This window comes from Staurois parvus, unplaced genomic scaffold, assembly GCF_062004578.1.
Source record: "Staurois parvus isolate SC_StPar_1 unplaced genomic scaffold, SC_StPar_1.0 ptg000137l, whole genome shotgun sequence".
Classification (NCBI taxonomy): domain Eukaryota; kingdom Metazoa; phylum Chordata; class Amphibia; order Anura; family Ranidae; genus Staurois; species Staurois parvus.
Window position 1 is genome coordinate 12,840,972 of NW_028317933.1, and position 21,731 is coordinate 12,862,702.

Consider the following 21,731-nt stretch of genomic DNA (forward strand, 5'->3'; position numbering starts at 1 on the left):
GTAGTGCTGTGGAACAACCAGGTGCTCTTTTGCAAACTTCAAACGTGCTGCAATATTCTTTTTGGACAGCAATGGCTTCCTCCGTGGTGTCCTCCCATGTACTCCATTCTTGTTTAATGTTTTCCTTATTGATGTGTCAACAAAAATGTTAGCATGTGCTAGAGATTTCTGTAGGTCTTTAGCTGACACTCTGGGATTCTTCTTTACCTCATGCAGCATTCTGCGCTGTGCTTTTGTAGTAATTTTTACAGGACGACCACGCCTAGGGAGAGTAGCAACAGTGCTAAACTTTCTCCATTTGTAGACAGTCTGTGGACACATGAACATCAAGGCTTTTGGAGATACTTTTTTTAACCCTTTCCACCTTCATGCAAGTCAACAATTCTTGATCGTAGGTCTTCTAAGAGCTTTTTCTGCGAGGCTTGGTTCACATCATACAGTGCTTCTTGAAACCAGTAAACCCAAAACAGGTGTGTGTTTTTTAAGGGCAGGACAGCTGTCAGCAACACATCCAATATCATCACACTGATTGGAGTCAAGGTTGGCTCACTCCTGGCTCCAATTAGCTCTGGGAGAAGTCATTAAGCTAGGGCCTCACATACTTTCTCCTCCCTGCACTGTGAATGTTTACATGTTATGTGCAATTAAACCATGGCAACATCTGTTTGTGTAGTATTATGTTCAGCAGACTGTGTTCTTCTATTGTTGTGACTTAGATGACGTTCAGAGCACATGTTATGCCCAATTCATGCATAACTCTACATAATCCCAAGGGGTTCACATACTTTTTCTTGCAACTGTATATTGCAAAAGTATTGGGACTCCTGCCTTTACACGCACATGAACTTTAATGGCATCCCAGTCTTAGTCGCTAGGGTTCAATATTGAGTTGGCCCACCCTTTGCAGCTATAACAGCTTCAACTCTTCTGGGAAGGCTGTCCACAATGTTTAGGAGTGTGTCTATGGGAAGGTTTGACCATTCTTCCAGAAGCGCATTTGCAAGGTCAGGCACTGATGTCAGACAAGAAGGCCTGGCTTGCAGTCTCTGCTCGAATTCATCCAAAAGTTCTTCTATTGGGTTGAGGTCAGGACTCTGTGCAGGCCAGCACACCAGACTCACTCACCCATGATTTTATGGACCTTGCTTTGTGCATGGGTGTGCAGTCATGTTGGAACAGGAAGGGGCCATCCCCAAACTGTTCCCTCAAAGTTGGTAGCATGAAATTGTCCAAAATGTCTTGGTATGCTGGTGCCTTAAGAGTTGTTGCTGTGCTAATCTGAAGGCCACATGAAGTTTGGAGGTCTTTAGTTATTGGCTCTGCAGACAGTTGGCGAATTCTGCGCACTGTGCATTTCAGCATGCGCTGACCCCATTCTGTCACTTCGTGGCTGAGCTGCTGTTGTTCCCAGTTGCTTGCACTTTGTATACCAAAATAACAGTTGACGTAGAATATTTAGTAGTAAGGAAATTTCACAGATGGACTTATTGCACAGGTGGCAACCTATCACAGTACCACACTTGAATTCACTGAGCTCCATTCTTTCACAAATGTTTTTAGAAGCAGTCTGCATGCCTAGGTGCTTGAGTTTATACACCTATTGCCATGGAGGTGATTGGAACAGCTGAATCTAATGACTGGGAGGGGTGTCCTAATACTTTTGGCAATATAGTGTAGAATAGAATCTCAGATTTCTTTATATTGCCATATTCCCATTGAGAGAAATTACCCTAATTTCCTGGTCTGGTGTCAGGGTGTCACAGGGCCAGGAACAGAGGAGAAATCTCCCTAATTAATGAAAAAAAAAACCAAAAACAAAAAAACCCCCACCTTTCTAAATACAGAGGAGAAAGGCTAGAGTTTGTGCAATATTTTTCAGATATTGCTTGTTGTCCTGCCCCAGTATTGCTCAAGCCCCTTGTTTCTTGTCCTGGTAAGATGGGAGACCGGAAAGAAGGGGAAATCTATCCAATGGGTGTCACAAAGAGCAGCTGAAATTCGGCATATATTTTACCCCTCCCCGCTTCAACCAAAATAAAAAAGTTTGGATAGAGTTAAAGCTGAACATCATAAGCACATTTTGTCTAAATATGAGGCATGTGTATTCTTACTTGAATCTTGGTGGGCTTTTGTGAATTTTTTTCCAGATTTCTGCAGTAATCAAGCCTAAAACCTTGCATTTGTACAGGAACTTCTTGTAATAAAGACCAGTCACTGCTGCTTTCTATCCTTGTGCAGGGTGACTGGCCTGGTCTCCACCCGCCTTGTGTGATTTTCTGCAGGCAGCTTGTATTGGGTGGATCATGCCGGGCCCCTCCCTCAGTTGTGCTCTGTGCGAAGGATATGTGCAGTACACTAATATCACCTAGTAATGGGACAGGTTCCTCCAGCACCAACGGCAGGGAATCAGAATTGTGCCCCCACTGCTAATGCATGGCATAGAATGGGTGTATTACCCTGTGCTCATTCTTTGCTCTTTTGCGCTGGCTGTACTTGGTTGGCATGTGGAGTGCACTGCATATACGTGGCCAATCACTTGCCTTCTGGCAGCTAGAAGGTAGTTGCGCATGCACTGTGTTTTTCATGTCAGCTATAGGTGTGTGATAGGGCTTAATCGAGCATGGTGTGACAGCAGTACTTGTCAGAGCAGACAAAGCTTCTGGTTGCCAGCCACTGAGCTGGATCGCGCAGTAATGGGATGACCCATCCTACCAATGGACCCGGGGCAGCTGCCCCTCCCGTCAAACCCTTGTCCAGGCCTTGATATCACCATTACTTTTACAAGGAAATAACTGTGCTTACAAAGGCACTTCGTGCATAAAAAGTGAATATATATGCTTTGTGGCTAATAGGAGATATATTTAAATGGACGTTTTCTTGCCCAGAGTTCAGCTTTAAGTTTAACAAGCATGGGTATTATACTTTCACCACTGAATGGAAACCAGTTCATATCAAGTCCCACCTAGCAAAGAATTATTTAAACAATTTAACTTTCCATCTATATGTAATAATGGTGGAAGGATATGTAGAGAACACGCCTGTTTTTCTTTTGTACGGGGCAAGCAATTCCAAAGACTAAAACATGACAAAAACACAATTTCACAGCATATTAGGGCCCTCACAAATCTGCAAATGCACACATAGGTTTACGGAAATTTCTGAATGTGCTTCACATTAGATTCGTTTTCATATCAAGTTAAGTGTTCCTTTAATGGGTTACCATAGCAACACCATTTCCAGCATTTCTCTGAGCGCCTTGTGCATTGTCCTTAGTTATTTCATTAGTGCCATACCTTCTATATTGCAAACAGATGACAAAGGACCCTCGAGCATCCACTCCTGATTGTGGCTAAACAGGCAGACCTTTGTATACTCCATGGGGTCATGGTCTCCATGTGACTATTATGCTGCAGGAGTGCAAACATAAACTAGTCAATTAAAGCAAATATGTAGCTGCTTAATCCTGCTTCCATAGCTAGGCAGAATTGTTTGATTTAATTGCACTATATTGTCAGAGGTCTTCCATGCTTTATATTGGAATAATAAACAGTCATGGATAATTCAGATACACATGCTTAGAGAGGCACATAATTAAAGCACCTTTTTATATACTGCTTTTGATTTATTGTCATGGAAGGAAAGCAAAGGGCTGAGTGAGGTCCTGACCCAGCAGCTGTGACTTGATGATAATTTAAGGTGATGTGACGTACAAATCCCCAAAGATCTGTGTATCCACACATGGCACAAGACCTTCCATTATGACCAGCTTGAAGGACCAAAGTCCTAGTCTATTCTACCTAACCCTGTAAAGATACTTACTATACTTACCTTTACTGAAGCTGCTCTGGTCTGGTCCCATGATCAGTTGTCAGCGACAGCTGTTTAAGAGGAGGGACAGCCGACAACAGATGTAACATAGAAAACCTATGAGTGACATCTCCCAGGCATTTGCAGCCATTGTTGGCGATCTCACCTGTACACAGAGGACACCACTGTCAGAACAGTTAAGTATAGAGATATTTTCTTTAGAGGGTTAGATAGACTTGGTTTAGCCTTCGTTAGATTTTGACTGAACTTCCACTTTAAGGCCTTGTTCACATGAGCTTCAGGTTGTATAGGAACAGCATGCACAGCAAGATTTTAAATAGCATTTGCAAAGCTTGCAGCAAATTTTATTGAAGTTTTTAGTTTGAGGATGCTAAAGCTGAAGTTTAGTTATTTTTTAAATCAGGACCAGGGATAGTACTTTCATGAATGGTGAGTGTCCCATGTGTTGGTAACTGCTGTGTTCTTTCAAATCTTCAATCCTCTGCCCAACCCCTCCACCCCCCAAGTACCCCACAGCTGTAATCTTCCAATGCTGTAGGGGGTTAATATGAGCAACTGCATCTGTCACAGGCACATGTCAAACTTGCTGACTATGGCTGCCCTTTCCATCCCCTAACTCCATTCATAGAAGCTGTACTAACTAAGCTCACTCTGCTCTGCAATCTGTTTACACCTGACTGCCCTCCGATCTGCCTCAACACTGTATTGGGGACTGGATTGGAGGTATGCAGGTGTAAATGAAAACAAATCTGTTTACACCCAATGGTCCATAGGGGTGAATAGAGGGTCTTACACCTGACTGCCCTCCGATCTGCCTCAACACTGTATTGGGAACCGGATTAGATTGGAAATATGCAGGTGTAAATGAACACAAATCTGTTTACACCCACCGGTCCATAGGGTGAATAGAGGGTCTTACACCTGACTGCCCTCCGATCTGCCTCAACACTGTATTGGGGACTGGATTGGATTGGAGGAATGCAGGTGTAAATGAACACAAATCTGTTTACACCCACCGGTCCATAGGGGTGAATAGAGGGTCTGATCAGGTCTGCCAAAAAAAAAAAACGGACATGCGGACCTGATTAGAACGTTCATGTGAAACAAGCCTAACAATGTTTTAGAAATACTTTGTTTTGTACTTATTAATGTTTTAATAAAAGCATCTTTCCTAAATTTAACTAGTGTAAGTACCTGAATTTGACTTGGTTTCACCTGTTTGAAGTCCTTGTACAGCATAGCTCAGACTGGATGAGAGGAGCACAAAGCGTGCTACAGTTCTCTTTTAGGCTAACAAAGAACATGCTGTTAGGAGCGCCTAAGGATTGATGGACAAAAATAAGAATCCTTTGGTAGGTAAAGCAGCACTCATGTATGTATTTCATCTGTACATTTAGTCCTTTGCCTGGAATTGAGATTTAAATAAAAATGCATTTAAGGTTGCTGTAATTTATTGTTAGAAAAAAAATTCCCTCTCATCTCAGTCTGCAGGCAGCTTTCATTTTCAAAAACGCAACAGTACCCAACACAGAGCTTTCCAAATTTCTCATTCATCTACATGAGATTGGCTCTATCTGCACAGAGCTTGGGGACAAATTTCAGGTAGCTCAGGCAACAGAAATTTCATTGCTGCAAGCATTTTAAATAGCATGTAAACAAAATGATACCGAGGCCATAGCATTCCTTGTAACAGAACCAAAGCCAATTGTGCAATTATAATGAAGGCAGAACCTCCCACTTAGCAGTCTTTTCAGAAAATACAGGCAAGGTCTATATTAATATCTACAGAACCTTCTAATGAACATGGCTGACCTTGAGATGTCAGGTTTTTTTTTTTTTTATTAAAAACAGGAGTTTCACATTAAAGCATAAGATGTGAAAAACTAAATACCATCCACTATGAGGACAAGAGAAGCAGAGGGTTGTTAACGCGTGTGTGTGTGTGCGTGAAGGATAGTTTCTGATTGGACACTACTTTTACTGTACTTTAAGGCTGCATTCACACTTGGACAATTTGCAGCTTGAAGCTCGAAAAACGTTCAAATTTTAAAAATCAATTGCTCTCTATGGTGCCTGTTCACACCTGAACAGGCACCATAGTGAACAATTTTTAAAAAAAAAAAAATTTTCGAGTGTTTTTGGAGCTTCGAGAATCAAACTACATATTGCTCAAGTGTGAATACAGCCTAAAGCGCAAGTTCACCTAAAAAAGAAAGGTCCACTCGCCCCCCCCGGAACTTTTTTTTCTTTTTCAGGGAGTGGGTAGCTTGTTTTGGCAGGTGCCCACTCTCACCCACCCTCCCTTCCCTGCAACCTCCTGGGATGCATCACAGGCCCCAGGAAAATGAGGCTGCGGGTCCATTCACACAGTGCAATGCTGATAAATACAAGCAGATAATTATCCATTGTGCCATACCATCAAGGTAGGCATGTGATTGGTCCCAAATTTATTCTTCAGCAGAACAACGACCCCCAAACATACATCCAATGTCATTAAGAACTATCTTCAGTGTAATGAAGAACAAGAAGTCCTTGAAGTAATGGTTTGGCCCCCACAGAGCCCTGATCTCCACATCGAGTCTGTCTGGAATTACATGAAGAGACAGAAGAATTTGAGGCAGCCTACAACCACAGAAGATCTGTGTTTAGTTCTCCAAGATGTTTGGAGCAACCTACCTGTCGAGTTCTTTCAAAAATCATGTGCAAGTGTACCTAGAATAACTGAAGAATTGACACTGTTTTGAAGGCAAAGAGTGATCACACCAAATATTGACTTGGATTTCTATTCTGTACCTTTACTTACCATTTTGTGAATTAATAAGCTATGAACACTTTGATTTCTGAAAGCTTTCTTCACTTGCAATGTTTTTCACACCTGCCTAAGACTTTTGCACAGTACTGTATATCTTACAGGCATGACAAATCTTGTTAGTTGGTAAGAGAACTCACAAAAACAAATTATGATTTTAGAAGTTAGGCTTAAGCTCGGCTTTAGCCCCATTCAAACCAATGCAATTTGTCAGTTCAAAATCGCAAGACAAGTTCATATATCTGAAATCAATACCTTTGCAACGCAATTTGAGCGCATAGAGAATGAATGGGCCCAAATCGCACTGCAAAGAATCACATATGATTTGAACAGGAATGAAGTGCGATTCCTGTCTGAATCACATTTGGTTTCCCGCACTGCTCCTGTGTGAACACAGGCTTGTTATAGTGACTTTAGCCTGGGTTCACACAGGAGCAGTGCGGGAAACCACATGCAGTTTGGACAGGAGTCGCACAGCATTCCTGTTCATATCCCACGTGATTCTTTGCATTGCGATTTGAACCTATTCTTTTCATATGGGCTCAAATGACACTGCAAAGGTATCGGTAATGGGCATAAGCGTGTACTTCAGCACAAGTATCGGTACTTGCCGATAAAAACCGGTGTTGGTGCAACCCTACTGAAATGTATATGGACGGTATACAAACTCTCAGACACACTTCAGAAATGAGACACACTATATTGTGTATTACCTCTGACCAGCAGCACATTACAAGGAGATTAGCCATGCTGCACCTGAACACAAAATTCATTCCTCCATCTCCTGGTTGGACCAGGAAAGAGAAGCTGCCAAACAAGTTAATCAAGAAGCATACTCTGTGCACACATCATAAACGAGTCTCTAAAAAAAATTAAAATAAAAAAAAAAAAAAAAAAGAAGAAGATGATGGTGGGAGCCCAGCAAATACCCTCTTGGCCTTGTCCATTAGCAGCTGACACTAAGACACTACTAGGGAAAGAGATAGAGTACTGGCTTGTAGTCACCACCATTCGAGGGCAATAGGGTTATGATTCAAAAAGGATCAAGTTCCAGTCTCTCTGAGCCCTGTAAGACTCCACTCCTCCTCCTCTGCTGGTGTTTAGGGTTGGGTGCCGGTGGATAAAGGAGTGGATCAAACAAAAGGTTGCTCCTAATCAGTAGAGAATAGATCCCCGGCAGAAGGAAGAGGTGCCAGTCCACCTGTAACATTGGGAAGTAGTGACAGGTCAGGCAGGCTCTGTATATGAGACTTCAACTCTTTCCGGACCTGCGTTACACGGGCAAGCTTCTGTTTGTACTCCTGCAAAACAAAAATCCAGAGATACCAGAAATTAAAACTTTAATAGTAGTTTTGATATTTGCTAAAATGTGTTCTACACAACAGAATACACTTAATTTATTTGCCATATAATACATTTTATGGATAACACATTCTAGCTGATGAGCATTTCAACAGTCAGTTAGAACTGGAGGCAGTACAATGTTTGGGATGGAGAGGACCTTGTGGGCTTTATCTAGTGACAGTATGTATCACAGTAGTGGAATCCAGTAAAGCACAGAATGGATCAAATAGACATTTTCAGTTTTAGGTAGGCTGATCCTGAAGCCTTTCATCTGAGGCCTTTCCTTTCACGAGGTAGATAATTTATACCATCTCTCTGGAAACCACTTGCACCATCCTCATTGATAACATGGATACAACTAGTGCAAGGGTATCCAAACTTTCTAAACACAGAGACAGTTTACGGTCTTTCAGACTTTAGGAGGGCCAGTGGGAGTAATCAATGCCCTACCTTTGGTGCCAGTGGGAGGACTAGTGCCCAAACAGTGTCAGTGGAAGGATTAGTGCCACATTGTTGTTGTCAGTTTGAGGAATTGTGCCCTTTCGTTGTTGTCAGTGGCAGGAATTGTGCCCTTTCGTTGTTGTCAGTGGGAGGAATAGTGCCCCATTGTTGGTGACAGTGGAAGGAATAGTGGTTCATCGTTGGTATCAAGGGATGGAAGTATGCCTCATCGTTGGTATCAATGGATAGAATTATGCCTCATCGTTGGTATCAATGGATGGAATTATGCCTCATCGTTGGTATCAATGGATGGAATTATGCCTCATCGTTGGTGTCGACAGACGGAATTGTGCCCTATCGTTGGGAGTCCTTGAGAGGAATTGTGCCCCACTGTTGGTGTCAGTGGATGAAATAGTGCCCCAAGGTCCGTTAAAGGCAAGCAAATGGAGACAGACCACTGATCTAGTGAATGATATCAAGAGAATGGAGGAACTCTTATCTTGGGTATCAGAATCATAAGCCACGTTTGTCTCCCAATGGAGATTTTATTCTCCCTCAGATGCCCTAAAAAGTAGACTCCAATTGTACACTGCCCATGTAAGCCTCCAAACCCACCCTCACAGTTGAGTACAGGTTTTCTTAGCCATTAGAGATTATCTCCAAGGTGAAAATTCTTAGGTTTCACTATATTTCGACCCTTCATTTTGAGATCCCCAAACCAGACTGCATCTCTGCGTGAATTTTCATGTTCACATCTTTTGTTTTTTTGAAGTTAGGAAAGTTTAGCCCTCAACAGAATATCTGTAATTCGTTACAAAATAAACTTATTTAACCAGGCACAATGTGGATGGTTTATGAAGCAAAATGCTAACAGAATTAGATAGATTTGGTTGTTCTGTGTGTATTTGTGACTTCAGTCTTTTCTCTCCTAGACAGCTTTAAGTAAACTAGTCATAAGAGAAATACAAGGCTGGCACAGCCGACCCCCTTCTGAAAATGCCAGACATCTGACACGCCAAACCTGTATGATGCTGGACTCTTCCAGGCACAGGGAGAACTTGCAAGCTCTCGCCCGCCAACTCCCACTGTGATTGGACACAGCGAGATTTTGTCAACAGGTCCTGGCCAATGATTCATGGCCAGAACCTGCTGATAAGCTGTCTCCAATCACAACCCAGAGCCCTGTGCTGACAATCAACACAGAGCTCTGTACAGAGGAAACAAAGATGTTTAGTATAAAGCAGCACATAATACACACATTAACACTTGTTAGGAACACACTTAACCCCTTGATTACCCCGAGATGGTAACCCCTTCCCAGCCAGTGTCATTAGTACAGTGACAATGTATAGTATTATCACTGATCACTGTATTAGTGTCACTGATGTCAGTGTCAGTCCGTTCTCATCCAGTATCAGTTAGTGTCAGATTGTCTAGCGACTATGAAATCACAGTATCACAGTCGCTGATCACTGCCATTACTAGTATTAAAGAAATAAAAATTGCAGCATATATCCGATAGTTTGTAGACGCCATAAATTTCGCACAAACCTATCAATATACAATTATTGGGAATTTTTACCAAGTAGCAAAATACATTTTGACCTAAATTTTGTAAGAAATTTGATTTTTATAAACAAAATTTTTTTTGATATGTTTTATAGCAGAAAGTAAAAAATATTTTTGAATGTCAAAGCGGTACATTGTTTTGCAAGGAAATTTGTTGTTTTATATTGTAGACCTGTAATTCTTAGGAATAATTCACTTAAATCTGTCCAAACAAGAGTTTAGTAAACAGGTATGATAAACACACAAAATTTTAAATATAATAATTATAAAAAATAATAATATAATATTAATAAATTTAATAATGTCAATGTCTGATGCCGAATTTCCCCACAAATCACTATCGCTCAATTCTGCAAGTGATTCTAATTCACTATCGCTGTTTTCTAGCTGGTTTAAAACCGCCTTTAGTTTAATAAAAAAAAAAAATATTAAAAACTCAGTGGTGATCAATTAACACCAAAAGAAAGCCCTATTGTGCGAAAAAAATTATATATATTTTGTATGGGTACAGCGCTGCATGACCGCACAATTACCAGTTAAACTAGCGCAGTGCTAAATAGCAATAAATGGCCTGGTCATGAAGGAGGTAAAACCTTCCGCAGCTGAAGTGGTTACCATAGATGTGAACACTCACTGAATGAAAATTGACCTTCATGGCAGGATCACTATTATTTTAATGAAAGCTGCACATTTAGGAATATTGAAAATGCCTTTTGAAATTCCAGGTTAAAGCTTATATGAGATTTTAGTTATTGAGGATACATATACCGTATTTTTCGGCGTATAAGACGACTTTTTACCCCTTGAAAATCTTCTCAAAAGTCGGGGGCCGTCTTATACGCCGGTATACGGCATGCTGACACTTTTTAGGGGGGCGGCACGGTGCCGCCGCTGCCCCCCCTTCCAACGGAAGGGACACTAAGTACAGGGGTGAGCAGGGGCTGCTGTCTCTTACCTGGCTCCGGTCCCGCGACGATCCGGTCCAGGAAGCGCGGCTGCTCCTTCATTCGGTTCGGCCACTGGATGTTCGTGCGGCTGCTCGGCTCCGCCTCCTCACCGGTGATTGGTTGCCAGAACTGTAGCTCAGGAAAGGCACACAGGCGGCCAATCACCGGTGAGGAGGCGGAGCTGAGCAGCCCCGCGAAAATCGAGTGAAGGAGCGGCCGGTAAGTGTGCCGTGCAGAGGTGCTGCTGCAACCACATATGCTGACTGCAGCAGCACCATACTAGAACAGGTGTAATTGGTGTCATTGGGAGGAATAGTGCCCCATCATTGGTGTCACTGATACCAATGATGGGGCATTATTCCTCCCCCCCCCCACTGACACCAACAATGGGGCACTATCCCCCCCCCCACTGACACTAACGATGGGGCACTATTCCCCCCCCCCCACTGACACCAACAATGGGGCACTATTCCCCCCCCCCCACTGACACCAACAATGGGGCACTATTCCCCCCCCCCCCACTGACACCAACAATGGGGCACTATTCCCCCGCCCCCCCACTGACACCAATGATGGGGCACGATTCCTCCCACTGACACCAAAGATGGGGCACTATTCCCCCCACTGATACTAATGACGGGGCACTATTCCTGCCACTGATACCAATGATGGGGCACGATTCCTCCCACTGACACCAATGATGGGGCACGATTCCTCCCACTGACACCAATGATGGGGCGCGATTCCTCCCACTGACACCAATGGTGGGGTGCTATTCCTCCCACTGACACCAATGATGGGGCATGATTTGTCGCTCTGACACCAATGATGGGGCACTATTCCTCCCACTGACACCAATGATGGGGCACTATTCCTCCCACTGGTGTGCACTGGAAGAGGGGTAGTCTTATACGGCGCGTATAGCCCAAACACTACATTTTAACAGGAAAAGTAGGGGGTCATCTTATACGCCCAGTCGTCTTATATGCCGGAAAATACGGTACTTTAGTGTATCGGTATTTGTGTTATGTATGTATTTTTGCATGGCAGAGTTTATAGGAGGCCCCTGTATGTGTCTTTTCTGTTCAATATGCCTGGTTTATAGTGCCAAACTGACCCTATTTGCTCTGAATGGCAACCTGAATTACTTCTATCTATTCCCAACAGAGATGAAAATGAAAAACATAGCTGCAAGGGGAACACATTTCAGCCGTCCAACATACTGCCTATCAACTGCTGGAGCGCAATCCTTAATGGTGATGAGACAATTCATAACTCATCAACTGACACAAATTATTGCTGGCGTGCAAAAATTCAAGACATACTTTGCTACAGATCTCATCCATGTCAGGTACTCTGCACAAGCCGAGCCATGTTTATAAAATGTCTCAGTTAAAAAGCCCCCACACCCTTTAATCATCCATTGCAATGACATCAAGCCTGGATCTGCTCATTATAATAGCTAAGCCCACTGCTCGGCCCTACATCAAATCAGGAGTGGAAAAATTAAAGAAATATGTGCTGCAACATCCATCTGGACTTTACATAACCTTTGTGAATTCCCAATACCATATACGATTTCCAGGAAATGATGTATTTCCTTGTTTGAAAATGTTCCACCGCTCCTAGGGATCGAAGGAGACAGGAAGGAATAGAGTCTGATTTTTAACCGCATGCCGCCCAGCCACTGTACATGTACGGCGGCAGGGCGGCACTCACAGGCAGAACCACATTTTAAGACCGCAAATGTCAGTCGCCGGGTCACAGCCGCTCCTTAGCGGCTATGTCCCGACGATCAGCGGCAAATAGTGACAGAGAGCACAGCTGCAGTAGCTGTGCTGTCTGTCACTTCCCTGACAGCTCGAGGATGAGCTGATCGAGAAAGAACAGTTTTTCTTTCTCGATCAGCCTTGTCCCGCCCAGCACACACCCCCGCCCCCTAGTAAAACACTCCCCTCACTCCTATAACCCTTCCCTGCAAAATAAAGTTAACCCCTTCCTCCCCATTGCCATTAGAACAGTGTCAGTTTTTTTTTTTTGCACTGATCACTGTATTAGTGTTTTTGGGGATGTCAGTGACCCCAAGTCAGTACCCCCCAATGTCAAAATGTCCGCCGCAGTCCCGCCATAAGTCGCTGGTCGCTGCCATAAGTCCCTGATCGCCGCCATAAGTCCCTGATCGCCGCCATAATTCGTATAAAAAAACCCCTAAAAATCCCAGTATCTTTCCCGCCATTTGTAGATGCTATAACTTTCACGTAAACCAATTAATTTACACGTATTGGTTTTTTTTTTAGCAAAGACATGTCGCAGAATACATTTTGGCAGAAATTTATGACTAAATTTGATTTTTGCATTTTTTTTTTACTGGACATGTTTTATAGCAAAAAGTCCTCAAGAGCTCAAGTGGTAGTAATAAATAAAGAGAAATTCTAATGATAGATTTACAGGTGGAATAGTGATGAATAAAGACCAGTTCTGAATACCTGTTGCCAGGGGCGGACTGACAACTCATGGGGCCCCTGGGGTAGTAGGGGATCATGGGGCCCCTGTGTCTTTGCCCAAACTCAAAAAAGCCTATGAAAAAGGTACCAGGGGCATCTCATGGGGCCCCCTACTGACCCCGGGCCCTCGGGCAGTGTCCGAGTTTCCAAATGGTCAGTCCGCCCCTGCCTGTTGCGATGCCAATATAACTAAAGTACGGCAGCACTCGATATCTGCTCGGCAGACCTAGATAGACCAGGGGTGGACTGAATCATACAAAGCTCATTTTGCACTGCTCTGGGTAGGACAAATAGCTTTATCTGATGAGTGTGGTGGGAATACATGGAAATCCAGGGAGGAGAATTGATAGAACGAGTGACTAATAGAGGAAATATTGCTCAGAGAAGCATAATGCATCACTAATGTTGATTGCCTAGCAGGGAACACATAAAAAATAAATTGTTCCAACCTGACCGTGAGAATATAATACAGACTAGAATGGATGTCAGGCAGCCACCGCAGGGACGGTGATATCTGTGTTTGCAGAATGACACAGCAAACTGTGGAAATATAAAGCCAAACTCCAGGTACGATGTGAAATACATATTTACATTGGTCCAGGTTGGACCATTGTAAATATGGATATTTCATACCCGAGAGACTGCTGGGGAAAGTGACATTTGCTGTAGTGCTGCACTACTACATGGAAAGCAGCAATCTTCCAGGTCCTGTGCTGACAGCCTGCCTCACTGCTCACTGACTGCCTGAACCTCAGCTATAAAGACAACTAGCTGCATTTAAAGTGAAAGTAAAGGTTCTCTCTGTGTTCTAACAAAAAATAAATGCACATTTTTGCAGGTAAAAAAAAAAATATGTGTATTTACAATTTTTTATTTTAGGAGCCTGGAAAGCAATGCACCAGGGATCAGCAGGATCCTGCATGCTGTCAGTGTAATCTGTCTGCTCCTACCTCAAACAAGCAGACAGTTTTTCACTGACGGGAAGAAATCAATTAACTACCAGCACTCAACAGCAAAGGCTGTCGGGACTTGTAGTCTTCCCATTCACAGAACGGGCTCCACCCGTGTGCAGGGGCGGACTGACAACTTATGGGGCCCCCGGGCAATAGGGGATCATGGGGCCCCTGCGTCCCTGCCCAAACTCAAAAAAGCCTATGAAAAAGGTACCAGGGGCATCTCATGGGGCCCCCTACTGACCCCAGGCCCTCGGGCAGTGCCCGAGTTTCCAAATGGTTAGTCTGCCCCTGCCCCAGTGGTTTTTTTTTAACCACCTCCCGTCCGGCCATTGTATATAAACGGCCGGACGATGGCAGTGCAGGGTCGGGTGGCCTTTTATAAATGGCCTCCCCGCCCCCTGCTTGTGCACACTCCCTGGGAGCGATCAGCACCGTGATCTGGTGCCCGTTGTGTCCTCCAGACCCAGTGGAACACCGATCGTCGGACGGGACCTCTGTGCAAGGTCCCGATCATGTGCTCACTGATTGGCTAATCAGTGATCACATGCAGAGTAGTAAGCAAGATGTCACTTGTGACATCATTGCTTACTACGTGTGAAATCTGTGAATGATCACAGAGGTCACATGGTACAAGGCTATTTAAAACAGCCTTGTACCATGTGACAAGCTGTGACCAATCACAGCTCACACAGTAGTTCTCAATGGCTGCAAGAATGCAACCAGAGAGGAGAAATGATTGATTTTACAGCCTTTATGGGTGTAAAAAAAAAAATTTTCATCACCCCCCACAAGTAGTACAGTGTCACCATGGTGACACTGTACTGCTAAGGTGACAGTAGCTAAAAAAAATAAATATAAAAAATAAAATAAAAATTTAAAAAATTATTTTTAAAAGTTATAATTTTTGGTTATAAACGAATTTGGGCTATTTTTTTTTACTAAAAAGATAAAAACAGAATAAATCTTTGCCAAGATTTATGATGAAATATTATTTATTTGCAAAATTTTATAAAAACAAAACTTTTTTTCAAAATTTTGGGACTTTCCATTTACATAGCAAAAAAAAAAAATCCCAGTGGTGAATAAATACCACCAAAATAAAGCTTTATCTGTCTCAAAAAATGCTAAAAAATTCACATGGGTACAGTGTTGCATAACCGCGCAATTGTCATTCAAAGTGTGATAGCACTGAAAACTGAAAATTGGCCTGGACAGGAAGGGGGTAAAAGTGTCCGGACTTGAAGTGGTTAACATTGTGACAGCTAGTGGTGGGTGGGGGGTGTCACAATTTGGGTTTTTTTTTACTAAAAAGATAAAACGGCCAAGATTTATGATGAAATATTATTTATTTGCAAAATTTTATAAAAAACAAAACACTTTTTTTCAAAATTTTTGGACTTTTTCATTTACATAGCAAAAAAACAATCCCAGTGGTGAATAAATACCACCAAAATAAAGCTTTATCTGTCTCAAATATAATGCTAAAAAATTCATATGGGTACAGTGTTGCATGACCGCGCAATTCTCATTCAAAATGTGATAGCACTGAAAGCTGAAAATTGGCCTGGACAGGAAGGGGGTAAAAGTGTCCAGACCTGAAGTGGTTAACATTGTGACAGCTAGTGGTGGGTGGGGGGTGTCACAACAGGGGATCGGAGGGTGCGATGTTATGAAAGGTGAACTTATCCTTTAAATATTAAACATGTCATACTTCCAGTATCTGCTCTGTGCAATGATTGCAGAATGCAGCCCCTATCCTCTTCTTCTTGGGTACCCCCACTATTTCTCCTGCCTTCCAACTGTCCATATAACAAGCCGATTGGTGTTAGCTCACCTTTTCATTTTTTGTGAAAAGGTGAACTTACCCTTTAAAAAAGGTACACACAACATCTAATAAATCTTCAAGATCTGGGAATATCTGGTTGGAACCTCTCCTTGTAGTAATATAGAATTCTGTAGTGTGCATATATATTATTTATACTATTATATTTCAAGTACAGAACTTTTCCTTTTATGTGCAGCAGCTCTTTCAAGAACATGCTTCTAACCATCCAGTGCTGTTAATGCAGTGTCCACTAATGGATTATCAGATTCTGTAAAGTCCACAATGTCCCCAGTGATATTTGCTTTATTACTCACACAAACATAAACAAACCTCACCAAGCCTGATTTCCCACCACATGTCATCTCATCAAACATGGTATCTCTTCAGGGAATGGAAAAGGACAAACACTGCTAAGTCAGTGAGTCTCCCCCAGCGTAGGGGTGAATTCCAGACCTGTCCTCAAACATTTTTCTAACCATGTGTTTCTATATATCATTATATTGTCCTCCAGTAAATGTATGAAACACTAGTTCAGTTTTTCCAAGCCTAGAAACAATGTCAACAGCTCATGCACATAAGTGTGGAAGGCTGGGAACAGAAACATTCGGTGAAGCTCAGACCTATACGAGATTCCAGCAGGTAGGCTAAAGCCTTGCAGCTCTCAACGACAGGGGGTGTCCAGAAGCAACTGCAAGAAGGAATAAAACAAGAGCGCACTGGCCTAGCGCATTATCCCAGATAACTAAATAAATAAAGTGCAGCGCTAAAAATCAACAAGCAGAAAGTTCGATCTAAAAAGTTTGATCTTTAAAATTCGTTATCAAATGTTCGTAAATTATTTCAATCGATACAATAATATAGTAGACACAGCTATGAGGAATCCGGAAGAAATGGCAGAAATGCGCACTCACCGACCGCGCACAGGAAATGCGCACTCACCGACCGCGCATAGGAAATGCGCATGTGTGTATTAAATTCCGCAGATGTCATTCTCCCTCAGGAAGGGGTGTCATCAAACGATAATCTGCTGGACTCACAGGGCCTCCTTAGGATCGGGATGAATCAACCGGGTACTCTGCTACACCATTGGACAGCATCTGGTCGGTTTAGCGGAAAAATCAAAATGCCATGGAAACCGGTATCCCCGAAGCAACTTCGCAGTTGCGCGGTCGGTGAGTGCGCATTTCTGCCATTTCTTCCGGATTCCTCATAGCTGTGTCTACTATATTATTGTATCGATTGAAATAATTTACGAACATTTGATAATGAATTTTAAAGATCAAATTTTTTAGATCGAACTTTCTGCTTGTTGATTTTTAGCGCTGCACTTTATTTATACCTGAGGCGGTTGTGATCTCCTCTAGTGCTATGAGCTGCTTACTTTTACTTTTTTAAAAGGAGCGCTCACTTTGTTATATATTTTATATCCCAGATAACTGTTTATTAAAATGTAGATAAAATAGTACTCACAAACAAGTGATGATAGTTCGCATAGAGATGGACAGTCACAAAGTGCATTTCTCCACAAAAGAGCCAAAGGACCTGACATCAATGAAGTGCCGTCAAGGGCCAAATGCAACTCACGCGTTTCGAGGGAAAACCCTCTTTCTCACAGCCAAGGGAATCTATGCCCTCTCTCCCAATATATCACTCAAAGTATTAGGCAGATAACCCGTAGCTCCTCCCTCCTGCAGGAGGTGGGGTCACTGTGCATAGATCACACAATGACAATAATGATAATAATAATAATAGTAAGCAGTAATAAAAAGTAATAGACAAATCAACCTTCTAAATGTGTATGTATATGCATAAATAAATAAAAAGACATTTCCCCCACGAAGAACACAAGGGTAATAGCCTTGATGAATAGAGCTAGAGATATAAATCCAATTCCACTTATATTGGGGGTAATTGTCACATTTTAGAATGACCAAAAAACCAGAGGCATGAATATACAACTGACAGGGAATTACTGCTTAAAGACAGAGCATGTAAATGGGTTGATGTATGGTAGATGTCCTAGTGTTGGTGCTAGAGGACAGAATATCTAAGTGGACGGATACACAGTAAATATACACAGACTACCTGTTCAGGTGCATAATGAGCTAGTGCTATTCGCCCTGCAAGCCGGGATGGACACTGGAAGAATGATATGTACAACTGATGGAATATGGGAAGCCTGTGAGCCCCCAGGGAACCTGCAGGCCAGTGTGGACCGCATGCCATCATCCACCAGGAAGTTGGGACCGGAAGTGCGTTCCAACAAGCACTTCCGGCATCGCATGACATCACACCCGGTCCTCCAGACCATACAGAGAAGAGCCAGAGATGTGTACACCATGAGACTACAGGGACACCATCCTTTAGCTCCCCTATTGGAGGTATCCGGTATGCATATACATACACATTTGTAAGGTTGATTTGTCTATTGCTTTTTCTTACTGCTTACTATTATTATTATCATCATTATTGTCGTTGTGTGATGTATGCACAGTGACCTCATCCCCTGCAGGAGAGAGGAGCTATGGTTCATCTTCCTAATACTTTGAGTGATATATTGAGAGAGGGGGAATAAGTTCCCTTGGCTCTGAGGAAGAGGGTTTCCCCTCGAAACGCGTCAACGCATTTGGCCCTGGATGGCACTTCATTGATGTCAGGTCCTTTGGCTCTTTGCATAGAAATTGACAGTCACAAAGTTTATTTCTCCACAAACTATCATCACTTGTTCTTGAGTACTATTTAATCTACGTTGTAATAAAGAGTTATCTGGGATAATGCGCTAGGCCAGAGCGCTCTTCTTTTATTCCTTCTGCAGTTTCCAAGCCTAGAAACCCCATGTCTTTATTTTCAGGGGTAAGTCCTTCCAAAACTGACATTTCCGTTTTTCGTAGATACCATAGAGTTAAACCACGTGACACTTCCTTACATCTCTCTGGAATTTTAAAAGCAAGATATTTACTCTTTCATTTCTGGAGTTTGCATACCCGCTGTGGTCATTACAAGGGGCGACCACTCTCTTTTTTGGTCCGATTGGCTGAATGCACAATTTCGGCATCTGTGGGAAGGAATAAACTGCCGTGTGCATGCATGGGAGTTACATCATGTTGGTCTGGTAATTCAAGATGGCTGAAGATCCCACACCTGGATAAAGCCAGCACAAAGAGGTCATGCCTGCAAGGAAGCTTGCAAATGTCACATTGCTGGAGCAGACATGAATACAGATCTACTTTAATAATGTGTTCATGATTACAGAGCTGCTTTCATTTGTGTTCTTTATATCTGCCTAGGGTTGAGTTTAAATCCAGGTAGGTATTCACATACTCTGCATTTCAGCAGTATAGATGACTGCCTTGAGCTTTCCCTTTAATATACTATTTAATTATGCAAACCCTGGGAAAGCCTCGTTCTCATTAAGCACATTTGCACCCAATCACCACTCAGAGGTTGAAGGTGAAGGCAATAACGAGGCACAGGTGCAAACAAGAACTTAAGAAATTTGATTTAATTAATTTGCAGATGTCATCTATAACCTCTCACCCCTTTTACTCCCATTTTCAAAAGCAGGAAGATCTTTTGAAGAACTTGTGCGGCACTAACACTTATCTGCTGTGTACAGGATGACAGTTACATGGTTTTATATAATGATTCATGCTTTATTCAGCATTTTTTTTTTCGGGAACTGTACCAGAGTAAAAACTGATAAGGGTGCATGGGAGGTCACGGAATAACAAGAACAGCTTTAACAGAGATAAACTAAAGTCCAATTGAACTCCCTGTTTATTCTAGCTGAAAAAAAAAAAAAAAAAGTTGGGCCTCAGGCAACAAACGTGCAGAAAAACTGATGAAAACTGACGCAGATTTCACTTGCAGAGACATCAGTTTTCATGTGCACTGCAATGAGTTTTATTCACGTTGCAGATTCCTGCAGATGTTTGCTGATCAGACAGATCTAGCTCTGAATCAGAAGGTGGTGTGTCAGCATTCTGCAGAGAGACCACTCCAAGAGGAATTTTCTCCAGCTTGATAAACAGGTCCCTAGTAGCCAAACTTTTCTGCAGTTAATCACTTTGACCATCGCTTTCCGCCAGTCTCACCTTGTGGATTTGGACACAAAGCGATAAAACACTTCCCGTGTCTATGCTCCTCTGTGGTCCCAAAGCAGGGGGCATCAAAATGTAAATAAAATTATAATGGTCTTTCATTCAGAGTAGTCAAGAAAATGAAAGTCGGAAACGCAATAGTTGCTGTGGGCAACAGTTTTATTTTTCTCTCATCTATTTGCTTTACTAAGGCCAGCCTATACATGGATCGAAATTTGGCTGGTCCCTGCTGGATGAATGTATGGGGAGAGTGGTTGTACAGAACCCCAACTACTGAATGACGTCTATGTAAACAGTCTCTTGGATTTTTCCCAATTAATCAGTGCTGCTGGCTAAAGAGCTTTGAAAAAGTATTCATACCCCTTGAAATTTTCCACACTTTGTCATGTTACAACCAAAACCTTAAATGTTTTTTATTGGGATTTTATGTGATTAACCAACACAAAGCAGCACATAATTGTGAAGTGGAAGGAAAATGATAAATTATTTTTTACAAATAAATATCTGAAAAGTGTGGCACGTATTTGTATTCACTCCGGAGTCAATACTTTGTAGAACCACCTTTCGCTGCGATTCCAGCTGCAAGTCTTTTTGGGGATGTCTCTAGCCGCTCTGCATATCTAGAGGGTGAAATTTGTGCCCATTCTTCTTTGCAAATAGCTCAAGCTCTGTCAGATTGGATGGAGAGCGTCTGAACAGCAATTTTCAAGTCTTGCCGCAGATCTTAATTGGATTTAGGTCTGGACTTTGACTGGGTCATTCTAACACATGAATATGCTTTGCTCTAAAGCATTCCATTGTAGCTCTGGCTGTATGTTTAGGGTTGTTGTCCTGCTGGAAGGCGAACCTCCACCCCAGTCTCAAGTCTTTTGCAGACTCTAACAGGTTTCCTTCTAAGATTGCCCTGTATTTGGCTCCATCTATCTTCCCATCAACTCTGACCAGCTTCCCTGTCCCCGCTGAAGAAAAGCATCACCACAACATGATGCTGCCACCACCATATTTCACGGTGGGGATGGTATGTTCAGGGTGATGTGCAGTGTTAGTTTTCCACCACACATAGCGTTGTGCTTTCTTATGGCTTTCTTTCAACAATGACTCTCTTTTTGCTACTCTTCCATAAAGGCCAGATTTGTGGAGTGCTCGAACAATAGCTGTCCTGTGGACAGATTCTCCCACCTGAGCTGTGGATCTCTGCAGTTCCTCCAGAGTTACACTGGTCCTCTTGGCTGCTTCTCTGATTAATGCTGTTCAAGGCCGGCCTGTCAGTTTAGGTGGACGGCCATGTCTTGGTAGGTTTGCAGTTGTGTCATATGCTTTTCATTTTCGGATGATGGATTGAAGTGAGATGTTGAAAGCATGGGATTTTTTTTTTTTATAACCTAACTCTGCTGTAAACATTTCCACA

General features: G+C 42.6%; 1 protein-coding gene across 4 annotated transcripts in view; it reads right to left on the minus strand.

Annotated features, from left to right (window-relative positions):
• Positions 1–7,317: 7,317 nt before the first annotated feature.
• The window catches only part of RPRD1B (regulation of nuclear pre-mRNA domain containing 1B), a 123,094-nt gene continuing 108,680 nt past the window's right edge, over positions 7,318–21,731 (minus strand). For all 4 annotated transcript variants that reach the window (XM_089673368.1, XM_089673370.1, XM_089673369.1 and 1 more), the window contains one exon: positions 7,318–7,938. In XM_089673368.1, the coding sequence (XP_089529494.1) occupies positions 7,789–7,938 (150 nt within the window). In that variant the 3' untranslated portion in view covers positions 7,318–7,788. The remainder of the gene's footprint in view (positions 7,939–21,731) is intronic.